Source organism: Bos taurus, chromosome 7 (genome assembly GCF_002263795.3).
Source record: "Bos taurus isolate L1 Dominette 01449 registration number 42190680 breed Hereford chromosome 7, ARS-UCD2.0, whole genome shotgun sequence".
Taxonomy (NCBI): domain Eukaryota; kingdom Metazoa; phylum Chordata; class Mammalia; order Artiodactyla; family Bovidae; genus Bos; species Bos taurus.
The window spans coordinates 38,760,170-38,787,420 of NC_037334.1; the positions used below are offsets into that span (position 1 = coordinate 38,760,170).

General features: G+C 50.4%; 4 protein-coding genes and 1 long non-coding RNA gene across 19 annotated transcripts in view; 2 read left to right on the plus strand and 3 right to left on the minus strand.

The window, feature by feature from the left end:
* The window catches only part of NSD1 (nuclear receptor binding SET domain protein 1), a 153,508-nt gene extending 141,375 nt beyond the window's left edge, over positions 1-12,133 (plus strand). For all 11 annotated transcript variants that reach the window (XM_059888707.1, XM_024995067.2, XM_024995070.2 and 8 more), the window contains 3 exons: positions 1,798-1,904; positions 3,753-3,957; positions 5,725-12,133. In XM_059888707.1, coding sequence (XP_059744690.1) covers positions 1,798-1,904; positions 3,753-3,957; positions 5,725-7,349 — 1,937 coding nt within the window. In that variant the 3' untranslated portion in view covers positions 7,350-12,133. The remainder of the gene's footprint in view (positions 1-1,797; positions 1,905-3,752; positions 3,958-5,724) is intronic.
* LOC132345730 (uncharacterized) lies at positions 3,875-5,727 on the minus strand. The gene is made up of 2 exons (XR_009495235.1): positions 4,183-5,727; positions 3,875-4,065 (listed from the first exon to the last, which is right to left on the minus strand). It is a non-coding gene; the product is annotated as an uncharacterized lncRNA (long non-coding RNA).
* Positions 10,521-15,611, minus strand: RAB24 (RAB24, member RAS oncogene family). 3 transcript variants are annotated; one of them, XR_235233.5, is made up of 9 exons: positions 15,099-15,611; positions 14,938-15,006; positions 14,655-14,733; positions 14,480-14,547; positions 14,293-14,392; positions 14,029-14,079; positions 13,828-13,890; positions 13,482-13,724; positions 10,521-10,703 (listed from the first exon to the last, which is right to left on the minus strand). XR_235233.5 is itself a non-coding variant. In NM_001434952.1 (8 exons), the coding sequence occupies exons 1-8, from the start codon at positions 15,213-15,215 to the stop codon at positions 13,660-13,662; spliced, it is 612 nt and encodes a 203-aa protein (NP_001421881.1). In that variant the 5' UTR covers positions 15,216-15,611; the 3' UTR covers positions 13,369-13,659. The 3 variants fall into 3 exon arrangements, 1 of the variants encoding a protein (NP_001421881.1); NR_198876.1 differs by having other exon boundaries at positions 14,029-14,392; NM_001434952.1 differs by lacking the exon at positions 10,521-10,703 and having other exon boundaries at positions 13,369-13,724.
* A 132-nt stretch (positions 15,612-15,743) lies between these two features.
* On the plus strand, positions 15,744-19,298 carry PRELID1 (PRELI domain containing 1). Its single transcript, NM_001038138.2, is given in 5 exon segments — positions 15,744-16,007; positions 16,593-16,818; positions 18,264-18,377; positions 18,480-18,558; positions 18,757-19,298. Coding segments are annotated over 5 exon segments (660 nt in total). The 5' UTR covers positions 15,744-15,915; the 3' UTR covers positions 18,906-19,298.
* Positions 19,299-19,551: 253 nt separating this feature from the next.
* Positions 19,552-25,807, minus strand: MXD3 (MAX dimerization protein 3). Of its 3 annotated transcripts, none has more exons than XM_059888251.1 (7): positions 24,772-25,807; positions 23,752-23,848; positions 23,383-23,488; positions 22,677-22,706; positions 22,431-22,545; positions 20,113-20,296; positions 19,552-20,038 (listed from the first exon to the last, which is right to left on the minus strand). In XM_059888251.1, exons 2-7 carry the CDS (start codon positions 23,819-23,821, stop codon positions 19,923-19,925), a joined length of 621 nt encoding a protein of 206 aa, XP_059744234.1. In that variant the 5' UTR covers positions 23,822-23,848; positions 24,772-25,807; the 3' UTR covers positions 19,552-19,922. The 3 variants fall into 3 exon arrangements, with proteins under 3 accessions (XP_059744234.1, XP_024850114.1, NP_001180188.1); XM_024994346.2 differs by lacking the exon at positions 24,772-25,807 and adding an exon at positions 24,022-24,318; NM_001193259.1 differs by lacking the exon at positions 24,772-25,807 and having other exon boundaries at positions 23,752-23,884.
* Positions 25,808-27,251: the final 1,444 nt, after the last annotated feature.

Genomic DNA, 27,251 nt, shown 5'->3' on the forward strand with positions numbered 1-27,251 from the left:
AAAAAGTACTATAAATTATGTGTTATCATACCTGTGTTGTCTGCATTCTTTGCCCTTATCTTTCTCTCCATCTTTTACCTGTTTTTCTCTCTAATCACCCTAGGGGAAGAAGGGGCAGTGTTCCTCTGTATTAATTATTCAAATGTTAGTCATATGATTTCAGTGCCTATCTCTGTCCTGACTGCTTTTAGTACCACACTTCCACTTCAGACTTTAGTCTGTGTCTGTGGGGATGCCTGTTCTACCATGTGCAGCCACAAATTTCTCTGCTCCTAGCGCTGTGTGGGAACTGACCGACCTTGTTCCTGTCCTCCCAAACTGCAGGGGTATCTTCCACGTGTTGTTCTCATTCCTTGTTTATCTCTTCTCCAGTGCCCTTTGTTCTCCCCCCAAATTGCAGATATCTGTATTTTGGACTCTTTTCTAGAATGGCTTTCCTGTGTGCACACTGATACCCTCTGATTAACCCCTCCTGTAGTTTTGTTTGTATAATGGATGCTGAGTGAGCAGCAGGTAATAACAAGTATCCTGCTATCTTATACTTGTGTATTTGGTTGAGTTGCATTGTAAGCCCATTAAATTTGTGAAAATTCAGCTATATATTCAGAAAATTTTAAAAAAGGTTAGTGTGAATAAAAGTACCCATCATTCAGTCCAGTAAGTTCACAGTGGGTGTGAGAGGTTAGATGTGACCCTGCTGATACCCTTGGTCAGTCTCGGTTCCTTCAGGCTCTTCACAATGTGAACCTCTTACCAGGCCACAAGTAATTCTAGCATTAGTACCATTAAAATTCCTAAATAGAAGCCGGCTGCTTTATAATTTACTCAACCAAATTTAAGGAATAATAATCTCTTTCCAATATTAGATGAAAATCTATATTAATTAATCTCACTGATAGAAGATATATCATTCTGCAGTGGGAAATCTTCTTCAGTTTTGACAGTTTTAACTGAAGAATTATCACTTTGTACATTAATGGTAAGCCATTACCCCTACCCAGGGACAGTCTCGTATATTTCTGTAAAATTCTTCTGTTTGTTAGGCTTTCCCTAACACACTTTGATTTTGAATGTTTGTGTGATTTATTTGCTCTCAATTTTGATGAAATGCGCTTGTGAGAAAAAGGGGAATTTTTGTATGTTAAATTTGTAATTCTCCTATTAAAGTTGACATATTCCTGCTGTGTGCAGTATGTCATTCTCAGTAAGCTTGTAAGATTGTTATCTGCATTTAACAAATGGACTCTCAGGCTCAGCTCACCCAGCTAGACTGTGGTGTAACTGGGATGTAAAGCCAGGGCTTAGGTCTTGTTGTCTAGAGTTCCTAATACTATTCTGTATTGACTTGTCTCTCGAGTGCTGCCAGGTAAGATGTTCACTTTGGGACAGACGACAGACAGGCTTCCTTCACACTTAGCTTTCACGATGCCTGGCACATCAGTGCATAAATCGCATTTTGTTGTTTTTGGTAATAATACAATTTGAATCTGAATGGTTAGAAAAAAAATTCAAAACAACTTGGGTAACACCTCGATGGTAAAAATTGTTTTAAGTATTACTTGTTAGGTCATACTTGTTAGGTTTTTCTGTTGTTCAGTTACGTTAGTTGATTAATATTGTTATTAGATTAAAATTCATTAACATGTTATTAATATAGTGGGATTAAAGTTAATATGCCCCTTTTATTCCTCTTAAAAACTAACCTTGTTCTCTTGGTAGTCTGTATCTTTTGTGGTTAATACAGAACTGTTGTAATTAAAACTATTGATACTAATATTTTCATGGTCTCTTATGCAGGCACTGAACTTACCTTCAACTACAATCTAGAATGTCTTGGGAATGGAAAGACCGTTTGCAAATGTGGAGCCCCAAACTGCAGTGGCTTTTTGGGTGTAAGGCCAAAGGTACCTGTTAAACGTTTGCATCAAGGATAATGGTGTGGTCATTTCTCCTAACCTGTTGGCAGGACTGAGTATTTAAGAAGGTGTCTGTTTGAAATGATGACATTGAATATTTGTCATTAGGGACACTGGCAATTTAAGCCTTCTAATAACCAGTTTGGTACACTAGAGAAGGTCTTTGGGTATTGTTGAAGTGTTTTGAGTAATCTGACTTCTAATTAATGATACCTTTGAAGCTAAAAAAGATGTAAAATAGGAATCTATAAGGTAGGCTACTTCCCATATCTCTATTGCTCTTAGTCAGTCTTACATTTCCTAAGAAACTACTTAGATTCTCAGTCTCTCTTTGTGTCTTTCTTTTTAAAGATATTAGAGAATCTGATATTGAATTTAAGATTCTAAATGTAGTATAAGATTGTAGATAAACATAGGACCCTTATTTTTTTCTTAAGGACCTTTAATCTTTTTTTTTTTTTTTAACATTTTATTTTGTATTGAAGTATAGCTGAATAACAGTGTATACATACAAGAACCCTTAATCTTAACCATGTGCCATGTAACAGAGTATAAACTTTGTTGTATCTTATATCCTGTTTTTTTATGTATACGTTAACTGAATTATAATTCTGTGTTAAAAATTGTTGTTTATAATTCATAGATATTATTTTAAAATACTTTCTTGCTGTTACATTATTTATTAACCATCATTTTCAATGACTGTTAAAGTTTTTATATATTGAATGAACCATAATAGGTGACTATCTGGATGCTTCCTGAGTTACTCTTACCATAAGTAACAGCATGCTAAAAATTGAAGTTTAACTTTGATACAAAGTACACAGTGACTCCAATTGGGTATTTCTTATTATACGTCTTTGATAGTGAAGTCAACATTAAGAACTGAAAAGTGAAAATTAGCATGAAACTATTTAATAAAAGGATCATTTTGACCTATAATATATGAAGAACACCCAGTAATTATTCTTTTATCTATTAAATAAGAAAATGTATATTGGATTTTGTTTTTTGTTTTGTTGGTTGGTTAAATGGTCTTGTTTCTTAAGGTATTCAGTGGATTTAGTCCCTGTAAATTAAAATAGTAACAGAATTTAATGGTGTTTGGTGTACTTGGGATGTCTGTTTCTGTATCCTTAAGGTCTGTGTAGCACTTCACAGGTGAATCAGTGAGAGAGAAATTTGAGAACAGAAGTTTAGAAATGGGAGGAGATCACTGTGGGCTGGCAATAAACTGGATTGGTCCTGGATGTTTCTAGGCCAAGGTAAATAATGTGATAAAACCATGCAGTTTGGTGGCCGCATGTGGGCTGCAGGGAGCACACAGTAGACCTGCTGGCTGCTCCAGGGTCTGTCTTGGCAAGTGGTGGATACGAACCTAAATTGATGTAGATAAAAACGCAAAGACCACACACTAGTTTTCTGTGTCTTGCTGGAACATGGCTCATATGAAGAGCTCAGTGAAGGTTTGTTGAATAAATTTAGAAATGTGTGTGACCCAGAGAAGTCTCCCTTAGTTTTGAAATTAGACAAACTTAAGAATAAAAATAAAACATATCATTAAAGGATGATCTTTAATACCAGTCTTGTGTGTCAACATAAAGCAGCATATTTCTCTTTTATTGCACTCAGGTGGTAGGAGTAGTTGATGTCAGATACACTTAGTGCTACCATTTATTGGGTACCAATGATATGCCCTGTGCCTTTTTCTGCATTTTTTTATCTTCACAATAGTCTATGAGGACTGTCTTTCCAGAGGAGAGTCTGAAGCACAGAGAGATTAGTTAACCTGGTCAAGATCATACAACTAATGTGTCAACAATATTTGACCTCTAGAATCAACCCATTGCCACAGAGGAAAAGTCAAAGAAATTCAAGAAGAAGCAACAGGGGAAGCGCAGAACCCAGGGTGAAGTCACAAAGGAGCGAGAGGATGAATGTTTCAGCTGTGGGGATGCTGGCCAGCTCGTCTCTTGTAAGAAGCCAGGCTGCCCCAAAGTTTACCATGCAGACTGTCTCAATCTAACCAAGCGACCAGCAGGTTGGTGCCAAAATCCATTTAGAGTTCTCTTTGTTCTCCGCTAGAATTCTCAGAGCCCTTTGGTCTTCCCATGCATAATATTGAGGGGTGGTATGGTTCATGTTCTCACTATCAAAATAAATGACAACAAAGACTATAGAAAAGGGAACAGAAACTCATTTGCTCCATGAAGCATTTTACGTTAGTTTATCCTCCCACCAGCCCGTAAAGATGAGGCCTTTTTACCTTCCCATGTTCCAGATGAGGAAACTTGAGTCTTGACTTGTCACATTAAAGCGTATAGATGCAGGGACTGGCTTGAAGCCACAAGTTTTCTGACTTTAAGCCCACTACATCATGTTCACTCTCTAGAGAAAGAGATGCTGAGAAAGAGTGGAGCTTCTAGGTGATTATAGCCCCCTCTGGCTCACTTCCCTCTGAAAGAGATGCAGTTGTGTTAGTAAACACAGGAGAACCTATGCAAGCAGGTGTGGTACTCAGAAATATGTGGCTTGAAAAATTGTCACTGATCTTTGGATGATAATTTGACGTAAGAGGAGTTCAGGGATTTGGGTGTGTGCTATGTATTTTAAACAACAAAGGTGAGAAACTATTCTGGGTGACACGCACCATTAGCGGCCTGCTTCTGGGAACTGCAGAAAGAGAACTTTGGGTTGGGAGTGAGAGGAGTTTGTCTGAAAATTAGGTTTTCTTCAGTATGTGGTTGCCAGGATAATGAAATAATAGAAACTGAGATACCTTGGGGGCAAGGCCATAACACTGATTTCAGTGCCAGGAAATGGGGAATTGTTTCAGAAGCAATTACTCGGGGTCATAGCTGGCATGGGTTGTGATAGACCTCATCTTGCCAGTTCTAGAGCCAGCAGTGAACTCTAGCATAGTTCACTTGGAAGGAGCTGGGATGGAAACAGCTGTCCATGTCAGAGACTCTGGTATCATGAAATGAGGATAAAAGAGAACAGCTTAGGTTGGCTTTGGGTCTTTTCTGCTGATTCTTTGTAGACAACACAGATTAAATTTGTTCTAATTTCCAGTTTTAATGTTGAGCAGAGAGAAATCTCTTTCCATTGTTCACCGTGTGTATCTACTCCCTATTCCTAGTAACAATGAAGTAAGCAGTTTAATTGGCTGATGTTTTCCCCCTAGAGTTAAATATTTAAAGGCCACGTAGGACAAATGTAATTTTTAAATATAGAAAAGTAATATGTTCACATTCCATCTAAGGGGAGCTTTGGGTTTGGTTTTGTTGCTGTTTCTCTCCTTGTTGGAATTAGTCATAGAAATCAGGGCTTACTCCTTGGTGCTGGTTGTTTACCGACTGCTGCCTTCCGCAGAGAGCTTGTGCCTCTTGTCCATATCCCCTCCCTCAGGATCTCAGCTTTACTTTCTGCAAAACATGTAGAAACAACAGCCAAATATTAAGTCACAACTGAGTATCAATTAAAAACCAAGTCGGTTTTGTTTTGTTGTCCTTGTTTCTCTCCTTGTTGGAAGTAGTCATAGAAATCAAGGTTTACTCCTTCGCTATTGTTTACTCCTGCTTGGTTTTTAATTGATACTTAGTTGTGACAATATTTGGCTATTATTTGTACACATTTCGCAGAAAGTAAAGCCCAGATCCTGAGGGAGGGGATGTGGGCAAGGGGCACAAGCTCTCGGCAGGAGGCAGCAGTTTGCAATCACTCCTTTGACTTTGTTCCAGAGCCGTGGCCCATCTCAGGCATGTTTTGTTTTCCTTAAGTTTGTGTTTCACTTCTGTATTTTCAGGGAAATGGGAGTGTCCTTGGCATCAGTGTGACATATGCGGAAAGGAAGCAGCCTCCTTCTGTGAGATGTGTCCCAGCTCCTTCTGCAAGCAGCATCGGGAAGGGATGCTCTTCATCTCCAAACTGGATGGGCGCCTGTCTTGTACTGAGCATGATCCCTGTGGGCCCAACCCTCTGGAACCGGGGGAGATCCGTGAGTATGTACCTCCTCCAGTACCACTGCCTCCAGGCCCAAGCACTCACCTGGCAGAGCAATCATCAGGAGTGGCTGCTCAAGGGCCCAAGATGTCGGACAAGCCATCCGCTGACACCAACCCGTCGCTGTCGCTGTCCAAAAAAGCTCTGGCAGGGACTTGTCAGAGGCCCCCGCTGCCTGAAAGGCCTCCTGACAGAACTGACTCCAGGCCCCAGCCTGTAGATAGGGTCAGGGACCTTGCTGGGTCAGGGACCAAACCCCAATCATTGGTATCCAGCCAGAAGCCATTGGACAGGCCACCTGCAGTGGCAGGACCAAGACCCCAATTATCTGACAAACCCTCTCCCGTGACCGGCCCAAGCTCCTCACCCTCAGTCAGGTCTCAGCCACTGGAAAGACCTCTGGGGACAGCTGACCCAAGGCTGGATAAATCCATAGGTGCTGCCAGCCCAAGGCCCCAGTCACTGGAGAAAACCCCTGTCCCTACGGGCCTGAGACTTCCACCGCCAGAGAAACTGCTAGTCACCAGCGGTCCCAAACCCCAGACTTCAGACAGACCCCCTGACAAATCCCATGTCTCTTTGTCCCAGAGACTTCCACCTCCTGACAAAGTACTGTCAGCTGTGGTCCAGACCCTGGTAGCTAAAGAAAAAGCACTGAGGCCCGTGGACCAGAATACTCAGTCAAAAAATAGAGCTGCTTTGGTGATGGATCTCATAGACCTAACTCCTCGCCAGAAGGATCGGGCAGGTTCACCCCATGAGCTCACACCACAGGCTGATGAGAAGATGCCAGTGTTGGAGTCGAGCTCATGGCCTGCCAGCAAAGGTCTAGGACAGATACCACGAGCTGTTGAGAGAGGCAGTGTGTCAGATGCTGTCCTTCAGCCACTGGGCAAAGCAGCGGCCACTTCAGAACACTCCTGGCAAGCTGTTAAATCACTCACCCAGGCCAGACTTCTTTCTCAGCCCCCTGCCAAGGCTTTTTTATATGAGCCAGCAACTCAGGCCTCAGGAAGAGCACCTGCAGGGGCTGAACAGACCCCAGGGCCTCCCAGTCAAGCGCCAGGCCTGGTGAAGCAGGTGAAGCAGATGGCTGGGGGCCAGCAACTACCTGGACTTGCTGCCAAGAGTGGGCAGTCCTTCAGGCCTCTTGGGAAGTCGTCCCTTTCCACTGAAGAGAAGAAGCTGGCACCCACAGAGCAGAGTCCCTGGGCCCTGGGCAAGGCCTCGCCAGGGCCAGGGCTCTGGCCCATGGTGGCTGGACAGACACTGGCACAGTCTTGCTGGTCCTCCGGGAGCACACAGACACTGGCACAGACTTGCTGGTCTCTTGGAAGAGGGAAAGACCCTAAACCAGAGCAAAGTACACTTCCAGCTCTTAACCAGGCTCCTTCCAGTCACAAGTGTGCAGAGTCAGAACAGAAGTAACACCAGTAAATGCCACGTGACCAGACCAGCCACCCCCAGGGTTCTTGGGGAAGGGAAAAATCTTTTTCCCTCTTAAAAAGAACAGACCCCAACACTTTTCCACTGTTATTCTTTCCTTATATCCCAGCATTCAGAACTCTTGTGACATTAGCCAGTGGGGGGGCTTGTGGTTGTGTGAGCCATGTATGGAAGTCCAAGTGGGCCCCAGCCAAGGAAACAGACAGACGCGGGTCTCTTTCCCCCCGACCTTTACTCATGGTGAACTTGAAATAAAAAGTCCACTCTGGAGTCAAGCATGGGATTCAATTCCACTGGTCAGGTTGGAAGGTAGTAGGGCTCTCAAAGCTCTATCTAATCCTGCCAAGCCCCACTGAGGGTACCTGATGAATCCTTGGGAGGAACTAATACCCATTCAAGTCGGTGGTGATTTCTTGAACATCTGTGTGTGCTAGGTGTGGTACTAGTCACTGGCAGGAAATATAGAGATAAATAAGACCTGATCCCTGTGAGCCTAACATGCCTGCCTGGGTTCTCAGGTTGTTTTTAAAGAACCTTTGACCAGGAAATAAATAACAGGAAGTTTGAGGGGCCCTGGGGCTCTGGGCTCATTTTGTAATGTCCTTTGTGGCCCCAGAAGTGGTTGTTCTTGAGTGTCTCCTGGTCAGGTGTCCCTGTGTGCGTGTGCATGCATGCAAGCTCATGCAGAGGTCTCCTCTATAGGCAGGAGGGGGCTGCACCAAAGCCAAGGGCTGTGGCTAGGCAGCCGGTGCTGCCTCTGGCTGGGCTCTGCAGAGTCTAAAGATCTGTCCTTGGTGGAGCAGTTGGTTGAGGGGCTGGGCTCTATGAGGACACAGCTTTCCCTCGGTGTAAGAAGGCAATTGGCAAGCTTACCTTCCTTTTCTACAAACTTTCCTCCTTTTACATCAACTCACCCCAAGCCTGTCCCCCAAACACTCAGGTGCTTTCAGATTTCAGAGTCTCGGGCAGTAGATCTAGGGAATCTGGCAAACTCTGGGCTAGATCCACCACCAGCTCAGGAAGAATGCCAGATCCTGGCGAGAAATTACTTATCTTCTGATCCTTTGCCCTCCTACCTGAATGGAGGAGTCGTCATCTTCACTAGTGGATCCTATCACCCTCTCCCTGAGAAATGGTGTGTTCCGTGTTGAGAGCGCCTACCTGCTGACTTAGCCTAAGGGCAAGCCAGAACCCCTCCCCTATGACTGGCAAGATGGGGCGTACAGAGCAATGTCCAGCCTAAGAGATGACTCCTCATAACTGCTGATTATCTGTTACTGCTGCCCTGAGCTGGGGCCCAAGGGCTGGGAAATCTGTTGGTGCTACCCCGCCCTACCATTCACCCAGCTCACTGACTGCCAACAGGAAGTGCTGTTTGGCCAGTTCCTTCCCATTCACCCACCCCCTCGTCCCTAGACCAAACATGTTTACCTCTGCTTCGCCAATGCAGCCAGCAGCTTTAGCCAACAGGCCGTCTCCTGGCCCCAGTGTCTCCTGGCCATTTCTGTCTCTCAGTTATGGCTTTTATACCCTCAACAGGATTCTGTATTGTCCCAATTTCTTCCTCCTGAGTTTTTATTGAGGTTATTCCCGTCACTTCTAAGGAGGGAACAATAGTTGTTTTAGAAGCATTTGCGCTTTATATAAAGATTTTAAAAAGAATTTGCTTTTATTTCCCAAAGTCTGTCTCTGGGGTTGAGACATTTGAACTCAGGCAGAGACAAGAGGCTGGGCAGAGCTGCCCTGAGTTTAGGGGCCTATTCTTGCATCTCACTTAGACCTCAGACTCTCCTCTGTAAATTCCACCTGCCTAGTTCTCCCCTTTCATCCTCTCTCTTCCCACATCATCAGAGAGGAAAAGCTCTTTGTTTAAGAGGAAGAGAAAACAAAGCATCTTATTTTCTTTTAAAAAATTTTAAACCATGGAAAAGATATTTTTAAAGAAATCCACCCAAAACATTAAAGTTCATTATATTAAGTATTTATCATGTGTGAGAATAAGAAGTATATAACTGCAGCTAGTAGGTCCCTTTCCCTAATCTCTTAGGTTGTATGAGTAGGATCTGCTTGGTGCCAGTCCTGTGCCCTTTTTCTCCTGTCATCTGTAGTTGTGATCAGAAAAAGATAACTGCACTGCGCTGTCAGAATCTTTCCACTATGTTGTGTGTTCAATTACCGTAGCTCTTTGTTTCATGAAATAAACTGTGAATTTTTTTTGGGGGGGTGGGTATGCAGGCTATGTAAAATTTTTAAGAGGAGAAGTCTGATCATGAAGTAGCTTCTCTGATATAGGCTTTGGTAGGTAATTGACTTGACAGCCACTCTAGATGTCTCACAGGACAGGAAGGAGTGAGGGAAAGGTGGACCACTCTGTGGTTTTCAGTTTTCCATTCTCCATCATTCACTGGAAGCTTCCTTCCAGACCTGCCTAGTAAACAACTTCTGAACTGTGCTTGGATTGGGGGAGGCAGGGTAGCTCTTTAAATGGATGGACAGCCAGCCAGAGTTTTGGGGGGGCCATTGAAAGATTCTTAGATTGATTGGAAACTAGACATTCAACTCAGGCCCATGAATAGCATTGGATACTAGATTGTTGACATCATGAAAGCAGTCACTGTACAATTAGAAGCAGAGTCAGAAAGACTTTTGGAAAAAGAGACTCCTGCATTGAAAGGGGGGTGGTGACCTTGCCAGCCTTTGGGGATTTTCCTGGAGCCTGTACTGAGACCTTTTCTCCAGGGACTGTGAATTGGCAGTTAACAGGAAATCTTTACTCTTAGAAACTCCTGATCTTTGTGTAAGGTGGTATTTTGGCATTTGGCCAAGTGCTTATAAATCAGGATCTCAAAGAGTCTGCCTCTAAGCTGGTTCCCCAGGAAGCCTTTTTGAGGAGGAAGCCATAGCTTCCACAAGTAGCTGGAGAACTAATACCTCCCTTAGCCCTGTTCAGAAGAAAATTATGAAGACTTGAAATTTGTATTCAAAGCCTCATTTGCTTCTCTACTGGAGCAAACCCATTCTCATAGCAAAATAGTTGTTGCTACAACAGCATTTAAGTTTTTTTAAATGTCTGCTTCCCCCTGAAGTTACTAAGTTTGAAGTGATTTAAATCACTGTGTTGATACTCTTCTGAACAACTACCAAATCCACCTCTTTAGCATTGATATAAATAGTTGTTTTATTCTTTACATTCTCCACCCCACACTACAGTCAGGGCATGAAGTGCATCAGCGATCCTTTTCCAGGCTTGGCAGCATCTACTCACTGGAGCTGGACTCGCACGTTGCCTCATGAGAAACAGAGTGGCAGGAAGGAAGTTGGTCCTGGCAGCTTCCCCTGTGGAGAAGAATCAGGAGAGCACTAAACGTGGATGGATTTTATTTTATTTTTTGCATCAGCTCCTATAAAAAGTGGGTTTTCTCCAAGGCTTTTTGGGGGGGGATATCTTCATCCTCTTGGTATTTGTCAACCAGGAGGTCAGAGTTAGCCCAGTGTCCTCACCTCTCTGAGACCATACCAGGAAAGGAGGTGGGACAAGCCCCTGTTCCTCCTGAATAATGACTGGGCTGTTCCATGTGTCTGACATTCCAGATCATTTAGAGCTCAGTAGCTGCTGCATGAGACTTTCATTGACTGTGGCCCATTAGCTCTCAGCTGAGCTTCCTAGGGCTAGTGTAGCAGGGCCAGCGGTTGCTATAGTGTAAATTGAAAACAGAATAGGTAATTTGCTTTGTACACACACAAAAATGTAATGATGGTGCTAATTTCCTGGTAAAAATAAGCACTGCCAAGGGTTGAAGGACTGGTGACTTGAGAAACCTAGAATCCTGTTTGGGAGGAAGAGATCTCATGTCTTAGTTTCTTCGAGGTTCTGTTAGGAGAAGGTAGAGCCTTGGTGAGTCCTGCACCCGACCCTGGGGTGATCCAGTGCAGTCCAGAAGCGGAATACACGCTGTGTGCAGATGAGGGAATTCTTTGAGTTTCTCAGGGCTGGTGTTACCTTGTCCACAGCCTCCGTCCACACTGCCTGAACAGGTTGGTAGAGAGCTCCAGGTGTGGGATCTCCCTCAGATACCTTCTGCCCCACTACCTCTTCACTCTCATGGGAGCACCTCTATTGCTTATGAAGACTAAGGATATTATTTCTTAAGGAAGTGGAAAGAGTTTATTTTAATTAAAAATCCACAGCCTGGGCAGAAACATTTCCTATCAACATAAGCAAAAATAGCACATGTGGTCCCTTTTCTAGAGTTACTTTCCTGTGACTCTCAAAACATCAGGCTCTTTAGGGGCTTCAGGTATAACACCTTGGAAATCCAGCAAACCTTTGCAGATAAGAGGTGAGCCCAGGGAGCAGGAGCAGAAATGATTGGTTCTGGTGCTTTAGACTCGCAGGGTTGGGGCAGAGAACAGGCAGTCTCCAGGTCTGAGATGAGTGCTGCCTGTGTGCATGTAGGTGAGAGTGTTGAAGATGGGCGAGTGCAGCACACAGGAGCTCATGGAAGAGCAGCTTTCTAAGTCTTGGCAAAAAAAAAAAATAAGCTGACAATAAGAGATCTCTTTATATTTTTAAGGGGCAAAAGGGGGTGTCAGCTGAGGTCCATCACTCTTTTTGCCCCCCCTTCACCCCAATAGATTGTCAGCGGTAAGTGAAACTCTTAGTGAAAAAGAGGGGAGCCTGTGCTAGGAGTCCCCATAAACATGTACTGTAATTCTTTGTATATAGAAAAAAAATTACTGTAAAGTAAAGTTTAACTTTACTCTTATGGCCCTTGCCCTGTGTTTTGTTTTGTTGTCCGTGGGGAGATAGAGCCTAACAGGAGGGAGGGTGTGGCGTGAGAGCAGAAGCCAGACTCTGAGGTGGTTCCCAGATGGGGACATGGAGCTGAGCCCTTCCTCCAAGCCTCTCAGGGAAGTGGTGTGGGTTTCCTCCCAGTAGCCACTGCTGTCAGAATGTCTTTCTGCTGCTTTTGGGAGTGGCTGGTGTCAGTCTCAGTCCCTGCCCAGGAGGCCTCCATCACCCACACAAAGGAAGGGTTATTTTGAGGAATTGGTTTTTAAAAAGGAACTGGAACCAAAGCACTTTTCTGATTATGAGTCTAGCCATCTTGGCCAAGTTTTTAAAGAGGCAGGTGCTAAGCACTGCAGAAGACCCAGCCCAGGCCTAAAATGGGATAGTGAGGCAAAGAGGCTGAGCATCCCATGCCAGAAAGGCAGGGCTGCTATAATGCTTCCTTGTGAAAAGGAAAGGTCAGTCCTGTGGACAGTAACATCTGGTTCTTCTGAAGTATCTTGACAACCAAGGCCCAAAAATAATACTTTCAGGGAACCCTGGAAATCACTTCCCTTTTTGACTTTGTCCTGAACTTCCTGCCCCAGGAAAGAATAGGGGAAAACAAGCATTTAGTCCTGCAGTTAACATTTCAACCATACTCTTCATAGTCTTGAACTGGGTACTAGTCACCTCATTTTAAATGGAGAACACAGCCAAGTTTGAGTCCCTTTTCTGGGTAGCTGAGTTAGAGCCCAATCTGGATCTCTTAAGACCTTTCTAAGTCTTGCAGAACCTGTAATTTGTCTACTATTAAGCCACATTATAGCATGTTGCTGGGAAGCTTAGGCTCTGAGCCACAGGGATGACTCACAGACCTAGACGTGACAGAGGTGCAGTAGAGCCAGCCAGTCTGAGGCAGAAATGCTTGACCCTTTGATCTCTGGATACCACCTGAGTGCCTTTCAAGTTCTTAACACCAAGAAGGAACCGTGTGAACTTTGCACTGCCCCAACTCCAGCTTTTCACCCTATCTCTGCCCCCACCAAAGAACCCAGCAAAGGGCCCTTTTGCTTCTCCATTATCTCAGCTGCAACCCTAGGGTGAAGCCACTTGGTTTCAGGAAAATAAGACCTGAGAAGAACCCTGATTATAGGAAGTGAGGCCAACCAGTTGGCCCCAGAAAGTCCTAGGTGTCCTGACACCCAATCCAGACAGCAGGGAAAGGGGTTGAGTGTAATTCACAGTGCATTGATTTTATTTACAAATCAGAAGCCATTTAAATAATCTGTAGACACAACTGCTGTCCAGGGCAGAAGCCTGGGGTCCAAATCAGCCCTTACCCTCTTTGTGCCCATCAGTCAGCCCCAATGCTGTCTCCGCTCCATGGGCCAGCACAGGCAGGTGCCACCTCTGCTGCCATGGGAAACCAGGTAGCTCAGATGCTTGATCACCCAAGCCCGACAAGAGCTAGGGCCAGCTTCCCTGGGAGAATCCCCCCCAGGCCAAGTGAGTGGTGACTCAGTGATGACAACAGCTGTAGAAGTAGGGGTTTGCCTTCTGGCCCAGGTCCACGCCCTTGTCCTCTGTCAAAGAGAGAGGTGGTATAGCTCAACATACTGTTGGGGGGCGGGGGTCAGGTGCTATGGGCCTAAAGGGAGTCTCCACAGGAGCTAAGGAAGGACACACCTGTCATCACCTGGAAGGCGGCCACACTGACGTAATCCTCTGCGACTTTCTGGAAGAGCTCGTCTGGCAGGAAAAAGGGCGATCAGTGAGGACCAGATGCTAGGAGCCCAGGGATCACATAGTAACCCAGCCCTCTGGGCTTTTCTCTGCCTCCTTTGTTGCCCCTGTGTGCTCTGCTGTGAGGCCAAGGACAGCACTCACCCACACTCTGGCCTGTCTTGCTGGATGTTTCAAAGAGCTGAGCTTTGATATCTGTAAAGAGAAATGACTAAAGCCTCTTACCTGAGAATTAGGTGGGGACAGACTAGCAGTTCAGGGACTCTTCCGAACCCCACAGATGCAGGGAGGCGGAGAAAGTCTACTGTGGGGGATCTTGCCAAGGCAGCCTCCATTTTCTGTGACCCACCCAAGCCGCCACGTCCATCCCCACCCCACTCCCAACCCAAGGAGCAAAGGAGCAGCTACTGTCTGCATAATCCTGAACGTCGTGGAAGTCCACTCGTCGCCGCCGCCTGTCCTCCTCCAGCAGGTCACTCTTGGTGCCACACAAGTAGATCTGACAGCCCTGGAGCAGAAGACAAGGTCAGGGTCACTTCCCTTGGACCACCAGACCCCCAGCCCCTGCCTGGTCTGGTGAGGTCAGGCCACCTACCTCCTCTTGGTTGCGCAGTTCCTTCACCCAGAACTTTGCCCGTTCAAAGCTGCTGCTGTCTGTCAGGTCTTGGTGTGGAACACAGGAAACACAACCAAGGGTGAGGAGCTGTTCTGTAAGGCCAGCCTGGCACCCTCCCCTTCTTGTTTGAGGAACAGGCCCAAACTCTTCTTACCATAGCAGACGATGGCAGCCTTGGCGCCCCGATAGTAGATTCGGCTCATGGCCTCATAGCGCTCAGAGCCTGCTGTGTCCTGAAGGGCAGGGGGAGGCTCAGCCCTGGCCTGAGTTACGGAGCTATACTCCCCACGACCTCAAACTAATATGTCCTCCAGACCCCTATTTTTAAATTGGGGTCTAGAGAACAGAAACCTCCGTGAGCCCACAAGTCAGTACAAGGCAGGACCTACGCCTCCTCAAGAATGGGTTTTCCCAGATTATGTGCCCAGAGAACTTACCCAAATACCCAAAGTCACCGTCCGGTCTCCGACAGACATCACCTTGGCTACGAAGGCGGCCCCAATGGTCTGCAACCAAGGGGAAGCGATCAGAACCCCGCGTGTCGGCTAGCCCCACATCCCCCTCAACACCCGCGATGGGCCCCCTCGGGCGCACTCACATTCTGATAAGGCCCCACCAGGAAGCGGTCGTGCACGTATCGCTCCACCAGGCTCGTCTTGCCCACGTACTCCTTGCCCAACATCACCACCTTGACGTCCACGCGCTGCCCGCTCATGCTCCCGGGGCCGCCTCACCCGCGTCAGGGTCCTGAGCCGGGGCGCGAGGCAAACCGGGATCTCCGCTCCGACAGGCAGCGCCCTCAACCTCAGTACCCGACCCCAGGCGCCAATCTAAGGTTCCACACGCCGCAACGAGCTTGAGCGACGACAACGCCTCCGTCCGCCCCGGCTTTTAGGGCCCAGGAATTCTCCTAAGAGCCTGGGACCCGGGGCGGCCTGGGAGCGCGCGGGGCAGCGCCCTTAACGGCGCCGCACGCCGCCGCCCGACTTGCTAGCTCGCTCTGCCGTTCGCTCGCCCACCTAGCTTAGAGGCCGCGCCGGCACAGATTGCCCACCGAGCCAGGGGGCTCCTCCAACCCAGCTCCGGCCCGCAGCGCCGCGACTCCAGCGGTGGCGGGGGCGGGGAAGGGGAGAGGGGTGTAGGGGGAAGGAGAGTTTGGGGGCGGGGTCTTCGGGTCACGTGGGCAGGCACCGGAAGAGGTGGGTACTTCACTGCTGAGCCGGAAGTGGCGCGCGGCCCGATAATTCCTCATGGCGGCGGCTGCGGCGGCGGCGGCTGGTTGGGTGCGGCGCTGTAGCGATTGATCTGCTGCTAGCCTGGCGGCTGAGCGTCGAGCTCCAGCCCGGCCTCCGCGTGCCCCTCGGGCTCCGCACCCCTGATGCTGCTCGGGCGCTGAGCCCGCCCCGGCCGGGACGATGGTGAAGTATTTCCTGGGCCAGAGCGTGCTCCGGAGTTCCTGGGACCAAGTGTTCGCTGCCTTCTGGCAGCGGTACCCGAATCCCTATAGGTACGTGGTCCTGGGAAGAGCAACCCTCCCACCTCGCTGTTTGGAGATCGGAGTCTGGGGGCCGGGAAAGACTCGACTTCGAGTGGGGGGATCTCCAGAGCCTGGCCATGTTTAGGGCAGAAGAACCCTATCGGATAAGCGGCCGGACTAGGCCCGCAAGGTACTGGAAGGAGGCTGGGCCTGGGCAGTGGATTACTTGAAGCCCTAGTCTTAAGGTTCTCTCATCTCAGTGTGGTGAGACAGGAAGAGGAGGCAGCACAGGAATTGGGGAGGGATCTTGGGGTTGGAAGTCTGAGCACTTGCCTGCTTCTCTGCCCTTGACTGCTCTCCAGTGGTGCAATAAATCTGGAGGTCCATCCCTGCTGGAATGCCCAGGAATCCAGGTCAGCGAGGGGGCGGGAGTTGGAATTTGCCCTGGGAGAGGCTCAAGGGCTCCAGTTTAGGTCTGAGCCACAACCACAGCTTACTCTGAAAGTTTGGGAAAGGGCCTGGCCATTCTGAGCGTGGAGGCTCCAGATGGGAACCTCAGCAGGCAGTCTCCCAGGGTCAGGCTCCTGAGGGTGACCTTCACCCTGACACCTGCAGCAAACATGTCTTGACGGAAGACATAGTGCACAGAGAGGTGACCTCTGACCAGAAGCTCCTGTCCCGACGACTCCTGACCAAGACGAACAGGATGCCCCGCTGGGCTGAGCGACTGTTTCCTGCCAATGTTGCTCACTCAGTGTACATCCTGGAGGATTCTATTGTGGACCCACAAAACCAGACCATGACCACCTTCACCTGGAACATCAACCACGCCCGGCTGATGGTGAGACCCCTCTCACTTCCCCCCCCCGAAACTAGAGAGCTCTGGATACATGTGGCTAAGGAACCATGAGAGAGCTTCTATGGTTCAAGCAGATCTGTAGAGTGATGGCTCTAGAGTACAAACTCGGGTGGTCTTTCCAGCCGGTTACCTTCTCTAGGCCTGTCTTCTAACTTGTTCATACAGTGGAGAAGGAATACCTGTTTTCCACTTGTAAGTGCTAAATGCAGGGCACTCAAACTGTGCCTGGCAGGAGTATGGGTTGGGCCACAGGCGTCATGCTGAGAGGAGACAGTGGTTTTCAAACATCAAGCCTCCAGGGTACCTTGCAGGTACCTCAGAGGGGAGAGGACTGGGCCTGCCCCCTTCTCTGACAATCTAATGTAATGGATTTCTGCCTGAGATTTTAGGGCAAGGAGAGGGAAGTTCCACATACCTTTGATTTCTTGCTTAAAAAAAAAAAAGACTTGAAAACCCATGGTTTATTAGTTTAAGGAACATTTCATCTATGAGTACCTTGAAAGCTTTCAGGACACTTTTATTCTCTTTCTCTGTTAATCGGCACAGTAACACAGGGAAGTGGGTCTTACTCTATTGTGCAAAGAGAATAGTGAAGTTCAGGGAGGGGAAGTGTGCTGCAAAATCACAGAATGAGTCACCTTAGTGCTTTGCCCCAGAGTCATCTGAGGGCCCTATCTCTGTGTTTTGTAAATTACTAAGATAAGATCTCTGAGACCTTTCAATTCAGCTGTGACAGGTGTCTTTTTAAGTGTTTCTCTTGGATGTGCAGGTCCACTTTCTCCTCTCTGATAAGGATAGCTGTGGTAATTGCCAGATTTCCTTTTCTGTTTTTGGATTGCTGGCAGCTTAAGGGCCAAAGAGGGTGGTCATAGTGTTAGTTGCTCAGTGGTGATGGACAGGGAAGCCTGGTGTACTGCAGTCCATGGGGTCACAAAGAATCAGACACAACTGAACTCAATTGAACTGTGTCTCTTTACAACCTGATAGACTGTAGCCCACCATGCTCCTCTGGCCCTGAAATTCTCCAGGTAAGAATACTGGAGTGGGTTGCCATTTCCTTCTCCAGAGGATCTTCCTGACCCAGGGATCAAACCCAGGTCTCCCTCATTGCAGGCAGATTCTTTACCATCTGAGCCACAAGGGAAGCCCAAAATGGTTGGCAGGCAGGCTGAAAACACCACAGACATTTCTTGAGTTTATGTGCCTTTTAGTGTAAAGGGTCAGAGGAAAGAGAGTCATTTTGAGAGAGCAAAATGACTTTTTCTTTTTATCTTCCTACTCTCTTCCTGAAGTGCCATTTGAGACTGCAGTAAGGTAAGGGAAAGAATGCTTTCCTTCATGAAAAGAGGCAGGGGATCAAATTGATGTGTAACTTGGCCTAGTGAAGGACTCCCACGCGATTGTGGTTGACTTGCCTGCCTGCACAGGTGGTGGAGGAACGATGTGTTTACCGTGTGAACTCTGATAATAGCGGCTGGACCGAAATCCGCCGGGAAGCCTGGGTCTCCTCTAGCTTATTTGGTGTCTCCAGAGCTGTCCAGGTGAGCAGCGTTGGGGTGCTGGGGCCAAAGCCATTTATCATCGAGTCTGGGCTGGGGTTCCATGGGCAACTCTGAATCCTTCCCCTTGTCATTTTTTGCCAGGAATTTGGTCTCGCGCGGTTCAAAAGCAACGTGACCAAGACTATGAAGGGTTTTGAATACATCTTGGCCAAGCTGCAAGGTGAGGGCTCGGGACACAGAGGCTGTCAAGTCCTAACTGCCATGACTGGGCCAGAGGCTACTCTGAGCCCGCCCTCAACTCATCTGTACCCTGAGTATTTCCTTCAGAGCCTGGCCCCCAGGAGATAAATGTCCTGAGAAGTAATTTAGGTCGGTTTTCTTGGCATTCTCTAAAACCAGCCCCCACCCTTTGCTCCAGGTGAGGCCCCTCCCAAAACCCTTGTTGAAACAGCCAAGGAAGCCAAGGAGAAGGCCAAGGAGACGGCACTGGCAGCTACAGAGAAGGCCAAGGACCTTGCCAGCAAGGCAGCCACCAAGAAGCAGCAGCAGCAGCAGCAGTTCGTGTAGCCAGCCCAGGCCCTGAAGCAGCAGCCTAGCAGACTACCAGCTCCAGGCCCTGTGCCCCCTCCTCTTGTACTTTATTATTAAAAGCCAGCTTCTAGCCCTCTCGACTGTCTGGGTGGTGGGCTGAGGGTAGGTGCCCTGTTTGGCATCTCCAGCACAGCCAGCTGGTTACCCATATCTGAGCCGGGCTTCCTTACCCCTGCATCGGGTGGCTGAGGACAGAGGCACAGTGACTTGCCCACGGTCACCGCATCCAGGTGAAGTGGTCATGAATGCTAGACTGTAAGCTCCATGAGGGCAGGGACCGTTGTTTTATCCTCTGATGTGTCCCAAGTATCTGAAACAAAATCTTGCGTGTAACAGGCACTCAATAAATACTTGTTGAATTCAATCGGACCCAGCTCTGGAGTCAGAAAGCTTGAATCTTGACCCCACTTGTTTTCTGGCTTTGGCCCTCAGGCTGGTCACATCACTCGGCCTTGGTCCCACTGTTGAAGTGTAGACAGATGCCCTCCAAACTGTGGAGAGTAAAGGGGCGCTGCCCGGTGTGGTCAGTAGGGTTTGTGGTGGCTTTGAATCTCATTTCTTCTTTTCCAGTTTGTGGCTGGAAGTTCCCACATTTTCATCAGGCAAGACCATGGACAGGAAGTTAAGAAAGAGGCTTTTAATGAAAATACAGTATGCGTGGGGCAAAGGCCAGGGGCCCTTGTTTAGGAAGGAACATGAGGGCCCAAGAGGCTTCCTGCTGCCATGGGCAGCTGGGCCAAGTGCTATAAACATGCCTGGGAGGGTGGCCTGGGCCCAAGCTGCCTGCCCTGCAGGGCTCGGGGGGCCCAACACCCCTCTCCCAGGTGGGACTGCCAGCTGCCAGCAGCAGGGTACAAGGAGCACCTGCTCCCACACCAGGGTCCTTTGAGTCCATTCCAACAGTGACTCCAAGCAGCCCTGGAGGCTCTGTGAGGGCTCTGGCCTGATGGCACAGAGTGGGCTGAGGGCAGAGGCCGCTCTGGGCGGTGAGGGTCATAACCAGGCACTGCCACTGTGTGAGTAGCTGTGCTCCTGGCCTGCGCTGAAGCCCCGCAGCAGCTCAGCCTCACCTCCGAACACCAGGCTCTCCACGTCCACCTCCAGCTCCTCTGCACAGGGAGAGGACCAGTCAGGAGGCCTGGCCCACTCATCCCACCCGACCCCTCCACTCCAGGGCACTTACCTTGGTCTGAGTCGGAGCGCTCGGAGGAGAGGCCCGAGGAGTCCAGGCTGTCCGCCCGCAGGCGCTCCCGCTCGCCCACCGTGCCCAGCCCCCGGAGTTGCTCCAGCTGCCGCCGCAGGCTCTGCTGCTTGCTGCGCAGCTTCTCCTTGAGCTGCCGGGCCCGCTGCTCCTGCTCCTCCAGCTTCTGCAAATCCAGGGGAGCAAGGGGCTGGGCTCATGCACCGCTCGGCAGCAGACCAGTGATGTGACAGGCTCACTAGATGTGGGTGCCAGAGGGCTGCTCCCACATCCTGCAGGAAGCCAGGGCCTGCTGCCCTCCTATCTCACGTAAGTGGCCTGGGAGTTCTGTCTGGATGGTTGGGAGGGAGGGCTGCACAATCTCAAAGGCCCTCAGGGCTGTCAAGTGATGTGAAGGAGTGGAGTGTGCTGGTATCAGGCGATGGAGACGGGAGAGGGACTGAGGCACACCAGCAAGTGCATACTAGGGCTCGGAGGAGGTGTCCCAGTTACTGCCACGTGGAAACAAGCCCAGTGTTGCCAGATCTCCTAGGGCTTGTTTTTGTTTTGGCCACGCCACATAGCATGTGGGATCTTCATTCCCTGACCAGACATAGAACCTGCATCCACTATTTTTAGAAAGCTACAAATCCACCTGTCAATGCAGAAGACGTAGGGACGATCCCCTGGAGAAGGATATGGCTACCCATCCCAGTATTCTTGCCTGGGTAATCGCATGGGCAGAAGAGCCTGGCAGGCTACAGTCCATGAGGTTGCAAAGAGTCTGACACGACTGAGCAACTAAATGACAAGAAATTAAACAAAGGCTACCAGTTTGTAACTCCTCCTCAAGACCCCCCCAGGAACTCTAAGACTTCAGTATTTGTCCCCTCCTGCCGCCTCCATGCAAGCTCTGCCAGCCCTGAGATCCAGGGACTGGAGGGCCAAGGGTTCTCCCATCAGGCCCTCAGTGGGCAAAAACATGCATTCAGTCAACGAGAAGGGGAGAATTGGTTGAGAAGATATTTTAACTGGGTATAGACGTATGAATAAGCACTATCCAGGTAAAGATGGAGGAGGAAACATCCAGGCAGAGTGAAAACGGGAAGAGTATGGAGAGTTCAGCTTTTTAGAGGGACATGGGGCAAGATGAGACCAGAGGCAAGGCCTGTGTTGTGAAGGGCCTTGAGTTTCACAGGATGTAAAAAACTGAAAGTGTCCTGTCAGAAACCATGGAAGGTTTTCAGCAGGGGACAGACCTGGACAGATCTATGAGCAGCAAAGAACATTCTAGGGCAAGGTGGGGAGGACAGCCAGATGGAGGCAAAACAGGAAGCAGGGAGTCCAGAGAGGAGCAATCCCTAGGTCCCGCCCATGGGACAGCCAGCACCCAAGACACACATCCCTCAGAACCAAGTCAGGCAAACTCCACGTGAGACACTGGAGCCCACTTTCCAACCAGGGTGTTATTCAACCATAAGGCACTGTGAGGACAGTGCTAACAGTTTCCACACCATTTTATTTGCTGCGTAGCCCCTCCAGCCTTCTCTGCCACAGCTGCCTGTGCCCACAACAAGGCCTGGCAGAGCAGATGTGCACTTGTTGCAGAAAGGAATGCAAGTCAAGAGACACAGGCCTCAGTTCTGAATCTGCCTCTCATCAGCCCGCTGTGCCTCCATTTCTTCCTCTGTCAAAAGGGCCAGGAGGGCAGGAAAAGGCCTCCATTGTTTCCAAGTCGCTTCTAAGCGCCCCCACTCCGTGGTGATGCCTCGTCTTGAGTCAGCACATCCCACTCCCATCCACCAGGGGGCGCTGAGCTGAGCCCGGGAAGGACGGGTCACTGGCGTCCTCTCAACCCTTTTCCCCCTTCTGGCCTCTGGACCTGCCTCTCAAAGCAGGACAGGCCCCTCAGAACAGGAGGCCTTGAGGATGCAGGAGAGGAGGAGTGACAAACAGCCCTCTCCAGTCTGAGGGACCCTTATAGTGACCCATCACAGAATGTCCCCCATACAGAGGAGGAAATGAAGTCCAGAGAGGCTACCTAACTCGCTCCAGGTCTCACAGTTGGGATTCAAGTAATAATCGTTGTAATAACAAGTGAACATTTATTGGGAAAACTTACTTAAAGCCTCAGAACAATCCTCTTGGGTTACTTCCTGCTTTTCTTCCTACTTAAACTTGGAAACTAAAAGCACAGAGCCCACTGTCACACAGTTGGTCTGTTACATGAGACTTCGCTCCTAGTTCCTCACAGTCTCTCTCTATTACGCTTCTACCAGCATCCTGGCAAGCTGGCCCTGGGCCCCAGGGTAGTGTCTTACCTGGATGTGCATTCTGGCCCTGCGCAGAAGGCTCAGTGTGGTGTATCGGACACAGTCAGCCCCCAGGGGCATCTGCTGCTTCAGCTGCTCCAGGCACCGCTTCAGCTGGGCCCTCCTGCAGAGGGAGGGGTCTAGAGGGCAGTGCCAGCCCAGGCTCGCTGGCCAGATGAGGGATGGCAGGGGAAGGAAGGCCAGAGGGAGGCTGTTCCTGGGGACTGGTGCTCTCAGGGCAGGGTTGGGACTCACCTGCGCTTCTCCAGCTCGTTGTGCACAGACCTGCCAATGCCAGAGAGGATGGGGTGAGGGAGTGTCAGTTAGTGTCCACACCCTCAGTCCCAGAGTCCCCAGGGGCTCAAAATTCACTACAGATGTGTGCCCCAAACTAGCCCACTGTCAAACTAGCCCACTGTGGGAACCTTGTGCTGGCCTCAGACAGCTGAGTCCTAGGCAGAGGCAGAGATAGTAAGGAGGTCAAATGCTGAGAGAGGTCTGCCCAGGTGATGTGAGGTTCAAAGAGAGTCCCCTAGGCACAATCAGGAAGGGCTTCCTGAACACAAGTGACATTTGAGCTAAGCCCAGCCACACAAGTCACCCAAAAAGAGTAGTGGGGGGAGAGGCATTCAAATTGAGGGGGAACGCGTGTGCAAAGGGTTGAGAGGAGAGAAAAGAAGAATGCCTGTGAAGGAAAGCAAGTGGTTTGTTTTAGGAGTGTGAGTGGAAGCAGGACCCAGAACTATTATTCACAGTTCCAAACACATCAGAAGTGCTTGAGAAATAGTCCTTGAACGAAGTGTGTGTTCGGAGGATGGGGAAACGACAGGAGTCCGTTTGCCTCCAGAGCAAGGTACTTGGCCCAGAAGATGCAAGCAACAAGAAGGAAGTGGGCAGTGGAGAGACCCGATGAAGAACGGCGCCCATCCCCCTACTCCCCGCTGCCCCCGGCCCTCCTCACCGCCCACTGTCCAGCGCGCCAGGAGCTTGGGGAGACCGCTTCCTCCTCCTGTGGACTGGACCTGGACTCCGGTGAGGGCACAGGGACGCATAGCCATGCTCGGCCTCTGCCAGAGAGAGACCCCGCCAGCGTCAGGCTGGTCCCAGCGGGCGCCCCAGGCACGGCACCGTCAGAAAGGGATTTGGGGCTACAGGACCATTTCCCCAACCCCTCCAGCCCACTGCCCGCGGACCCCTCTTAAATTGAGCGCAGCGGTGCCGCAGGACTACTGCCCTAAAGCCATGCATTCTTCAAGTCGGGAGTCAAGCCCAGCCCAGGCCAGTGTCAGCGAGGTCGCCGCCTGGAGTCCGATCAAAGGTTCTTCCTCACCTCTCTCGCGGCGCTCCAGGAACTCCGCCGCCTGCAGCAAGACTTGGATGTTGCTGGCCACCGGTTCCATGTCGGCGACAGCCGGAGGCGGGCGGGCCTGGGGTGCAGACCAGAGCAGCGGCGGCACCACTTTTGTTACAATGTAACTGACACGGGGCAACAAACACAGGCGCCGGGCCCGCCCCCAAGACGCCCCGCCCCGGGACAGCCTAGCTCTTGGCCCCGCCCTCCTGGAACGCGCCCTGGAACCGCAGCCCACCCTCCGCCCACCTGCCCGGCCCCTAGGACTCCGGTAGGGCTTCCACCAACGTCGGCTTTAGGCCCGGCCCTCGGGCGAACGCCCGGGCTGGAGTTGGGGTGCCGCGTCTTGCCGCTTCGCTCAGCGACCCCGCGCCGATCATTTGGTGTTTCTGGGCCTCAGTCTCCAACCCAGTACTGGTGACCAAAAGCCCGCACGCTGAATGGTGCTCTGGGGGCGGGTGGTCCACCCGAGGCCCCGGGCTCTGCCGCTGCACGTGGGCGCCGCGGAGGCGGGGCCGGCTGACACCCTCGCCCATTTGCTCTCCACCGCTTGTGGCTCGCTGACGTCACCTTGTGGGCGGAGCAGGAGGGCCTCTGAGGCACTATTGGCTGCGCGCGGCTCCTCCCTCTCCCGCCGCTGGTCAACAAGTTCGGGCGGGAAAAGGAGCAGGTTTCAAATTTGAAAACCCCGGCGGTGGGGGCGGGGTTAAGCGGGCGTGGTGGGGGGGGAATGGGGCCGCAGTGCGCAAGCGCCGGGGGAGGGGGCGCGGATCTGGCTCGGGCGCTAGAGGGTTAGTATCCTTGCAGGCTTGCCCTCTGCCCCCGTAGCTCTTCGCTGAGCTTCAGCTTCCTACTGTGGCGAATGGGAATAGTCTCCCGGCTTCTCCTCATCTGCAGGGAAGCTGTTGTTGCTACGAAAACGTCAGAAGGGTACCGATTTATGAGAACCAGATGGCTAGAGTCCTGGGTTCTGGAGCCATCAGAGTTGAGTTCTCTCACCTTTACTTCTCAGCTGTGTGGCTCGGGAAGTGCCCTCTTTCCTGTAAGTTCGGGAAGCCCTGCGAAACCGTTGTCGTTGAAGACCCGGGCACTGAAGGATCAGAGCCGTGCGCAGTTTGTAGGAGCTGCTGATTTTGTAACCGGACACAGGCTTCTTCCTCCCACAGAGCCCATAGTTGCCTTACCCAGAGTCAATGAGCCCTTCTTTGACTTGACTGTCTAGCCTCTAGAAGGAGATGATGCAGTGACTTCTAGGGGCAGCACCGCCCCTGCGGAGACAGTGACAGTCTAAGGGTGGAGCCCGGAAGATGAAAGCAGCTGTTACAGAGTTGAGCATTACTGTTAGGCTGGGGCTGAATCTATGGCCCGGAAATGGAGAGGAGGGAGGAGGAACTAGATTCTTTATAGACAGCCCTGGGTAAACACATGGCACACGGCAGTCCGTCCTCTCAGTTCTTTGGACAAAACCTTTGAGTTTCTCTAGGAGTCACTTCTAGAGGAATCACTGACATGCTCAGCCAAGAACTGCTGCCTGGGACTATCCACCCTTTCACCCACCCGTTCACTCATGAAATATTTGCTGAGAACTTTCAGGACCCTAGGCAATGTGCTGGGGGCTGGAGAACACAAGGTTGGACAGAACCAGACAGGGTCCTTCCCTCTGACAAGCTCTTGCATGAGGGAGACTGACATAGTAATCACACAGTAAAGATACACTGTGACAGGTCCACATAGGAAAAGACACAATGTAAGGGCATTTCCTAAAGGAGCATTTGACCTAATCAGAGAGGTCAAAGGTTTTTCTGGGGCAGGGATGAGTAGGTGTTATCTACGTATAGGAGGAATGTATGAGAATTCCAGACACACTAATAGCAGGTGCAGAGGCCCTGGGACTGAAAGGATGTATGCAGATGGAAAGAAGGTCAATGTGGCCAGCATAGAGAGATCAAAGATAATGGTGCAGGTTGACACTGGAGAGGCTTGCAGGGCCCAGAAGAGACTGAAGCGTTCCCCAAACCCCCACCCCCAATTAATTTTGTCCACAGAAAAGAGTTACAAGACGTGTGAATGAATTTCCCATTTTATTTCACTAAAGTCAGCACCCACACAGTGTAGGCACAAACCAGCTAGTAAGATATCTGGGTCCCAGGTGGCCCAGCCTTGGGCGGGGAGAGCTGTGAAGGATAAGAGCTCCCAGCAGCAGGAGGGAGCTCTTAAAGAGTTGTACTGTGTGCTTAGTCGTGTCCAACTCTGGGACCCCATGGACTGTAGCCCGCCAGGCTCCTCTGTCCATGAGGATTCTCCAAGCAAGAATACTAGAGTGGGTTGCCATGCCCTCCTCCAGGGGATGTTCCCACTCAGGGATTTAACCCAGGTCTCCCACATTGCAGGCAGATTCTTTACCATCTGAGCCACTAGGGACGCCCAAGAATATTGGCATGGGTAGCCTGTCCTGTCTCCAGAGGATCTTCCTGACCCAGGAATCAAACCAGGGTCTCCTGCATTGCAGGCGGATTCTTTACCAGCTGAGCTACCAGGGAAGCTCAGAGTTAGGGCTGCTCCAACTGGAGGTTGTGGAAGTGAGGCAGAAGCTGCAAAGCAGACTTGAGTAAACATGTCAAGGAGTTTGGACTTCATCCTAGAAGGGTAGGCTTTGAGCTAGGGAACAACATGGCCCTCAGGCCTCCCAGGGCCACTAACTAGAAGAGCAGGAAACAATCCTTCCCAGGGAGCAGGGCAAGCAGGGGAGGACAGGGCGCCTGCCCCAAACCTTTGGATGCCCTTCTGGGCCCTTTTAAGGCAACGCTAGCACTAGTCTCATCTGGGCACAGTGCTGGGCAGAGGCCTCCAGTGGTCCTGCCCTTTCAGCAGTGACTGGTCTTAGAGCCTCTTCCCCAGACCCCCAGGTCCTGCCGAGCTCAGCCTGCACACTGAAGGCGTATGGCCTCCCCACCCCTCAGCCCTTACTGCCCACACTTCAGTACAGATTCTGTCCGAAACCAGTGTCCTCTGGGCTCCAAGGGGCAGAGCCTGCATCTGTGCCCTGAGTGGGAGGGGAGAAGGGGACCCCCACCCTGCTGCCTTGGCCCAGTCAGGACATCTGGAAGAGGGCAGCTTTCAGGGCCTCAGCCCCGGGCTCACCATGCTCTCTCACGCTATGGACAGGATGCCTGAGGAGACAGCTCCTGCCGTTCCCCCAGGACCCTCTAACCTCCTTCCCTGCAGGTGAGAGTAATAGTGGGGGCAGGGGAGACGGTTGGGACAGTACCGGAGCTGAGGCCTGGCTCAGACCCGGGACCCTGCCCAGCCTCTTCTCTATGCTCCCTGTCCCAGCCTCTCCCAGTTCACTCACCTCCCCTCTTCCCAGAGAGTAGCATTCCATGGTCACTGAGCTAACCAGGCCGTGTCCCTGCTGAAAGTCCCTCCAAGACTCCTGAGGACAAGTTCAAGCTAGCTGTGCCTTCCTTCTGACCTGTCAG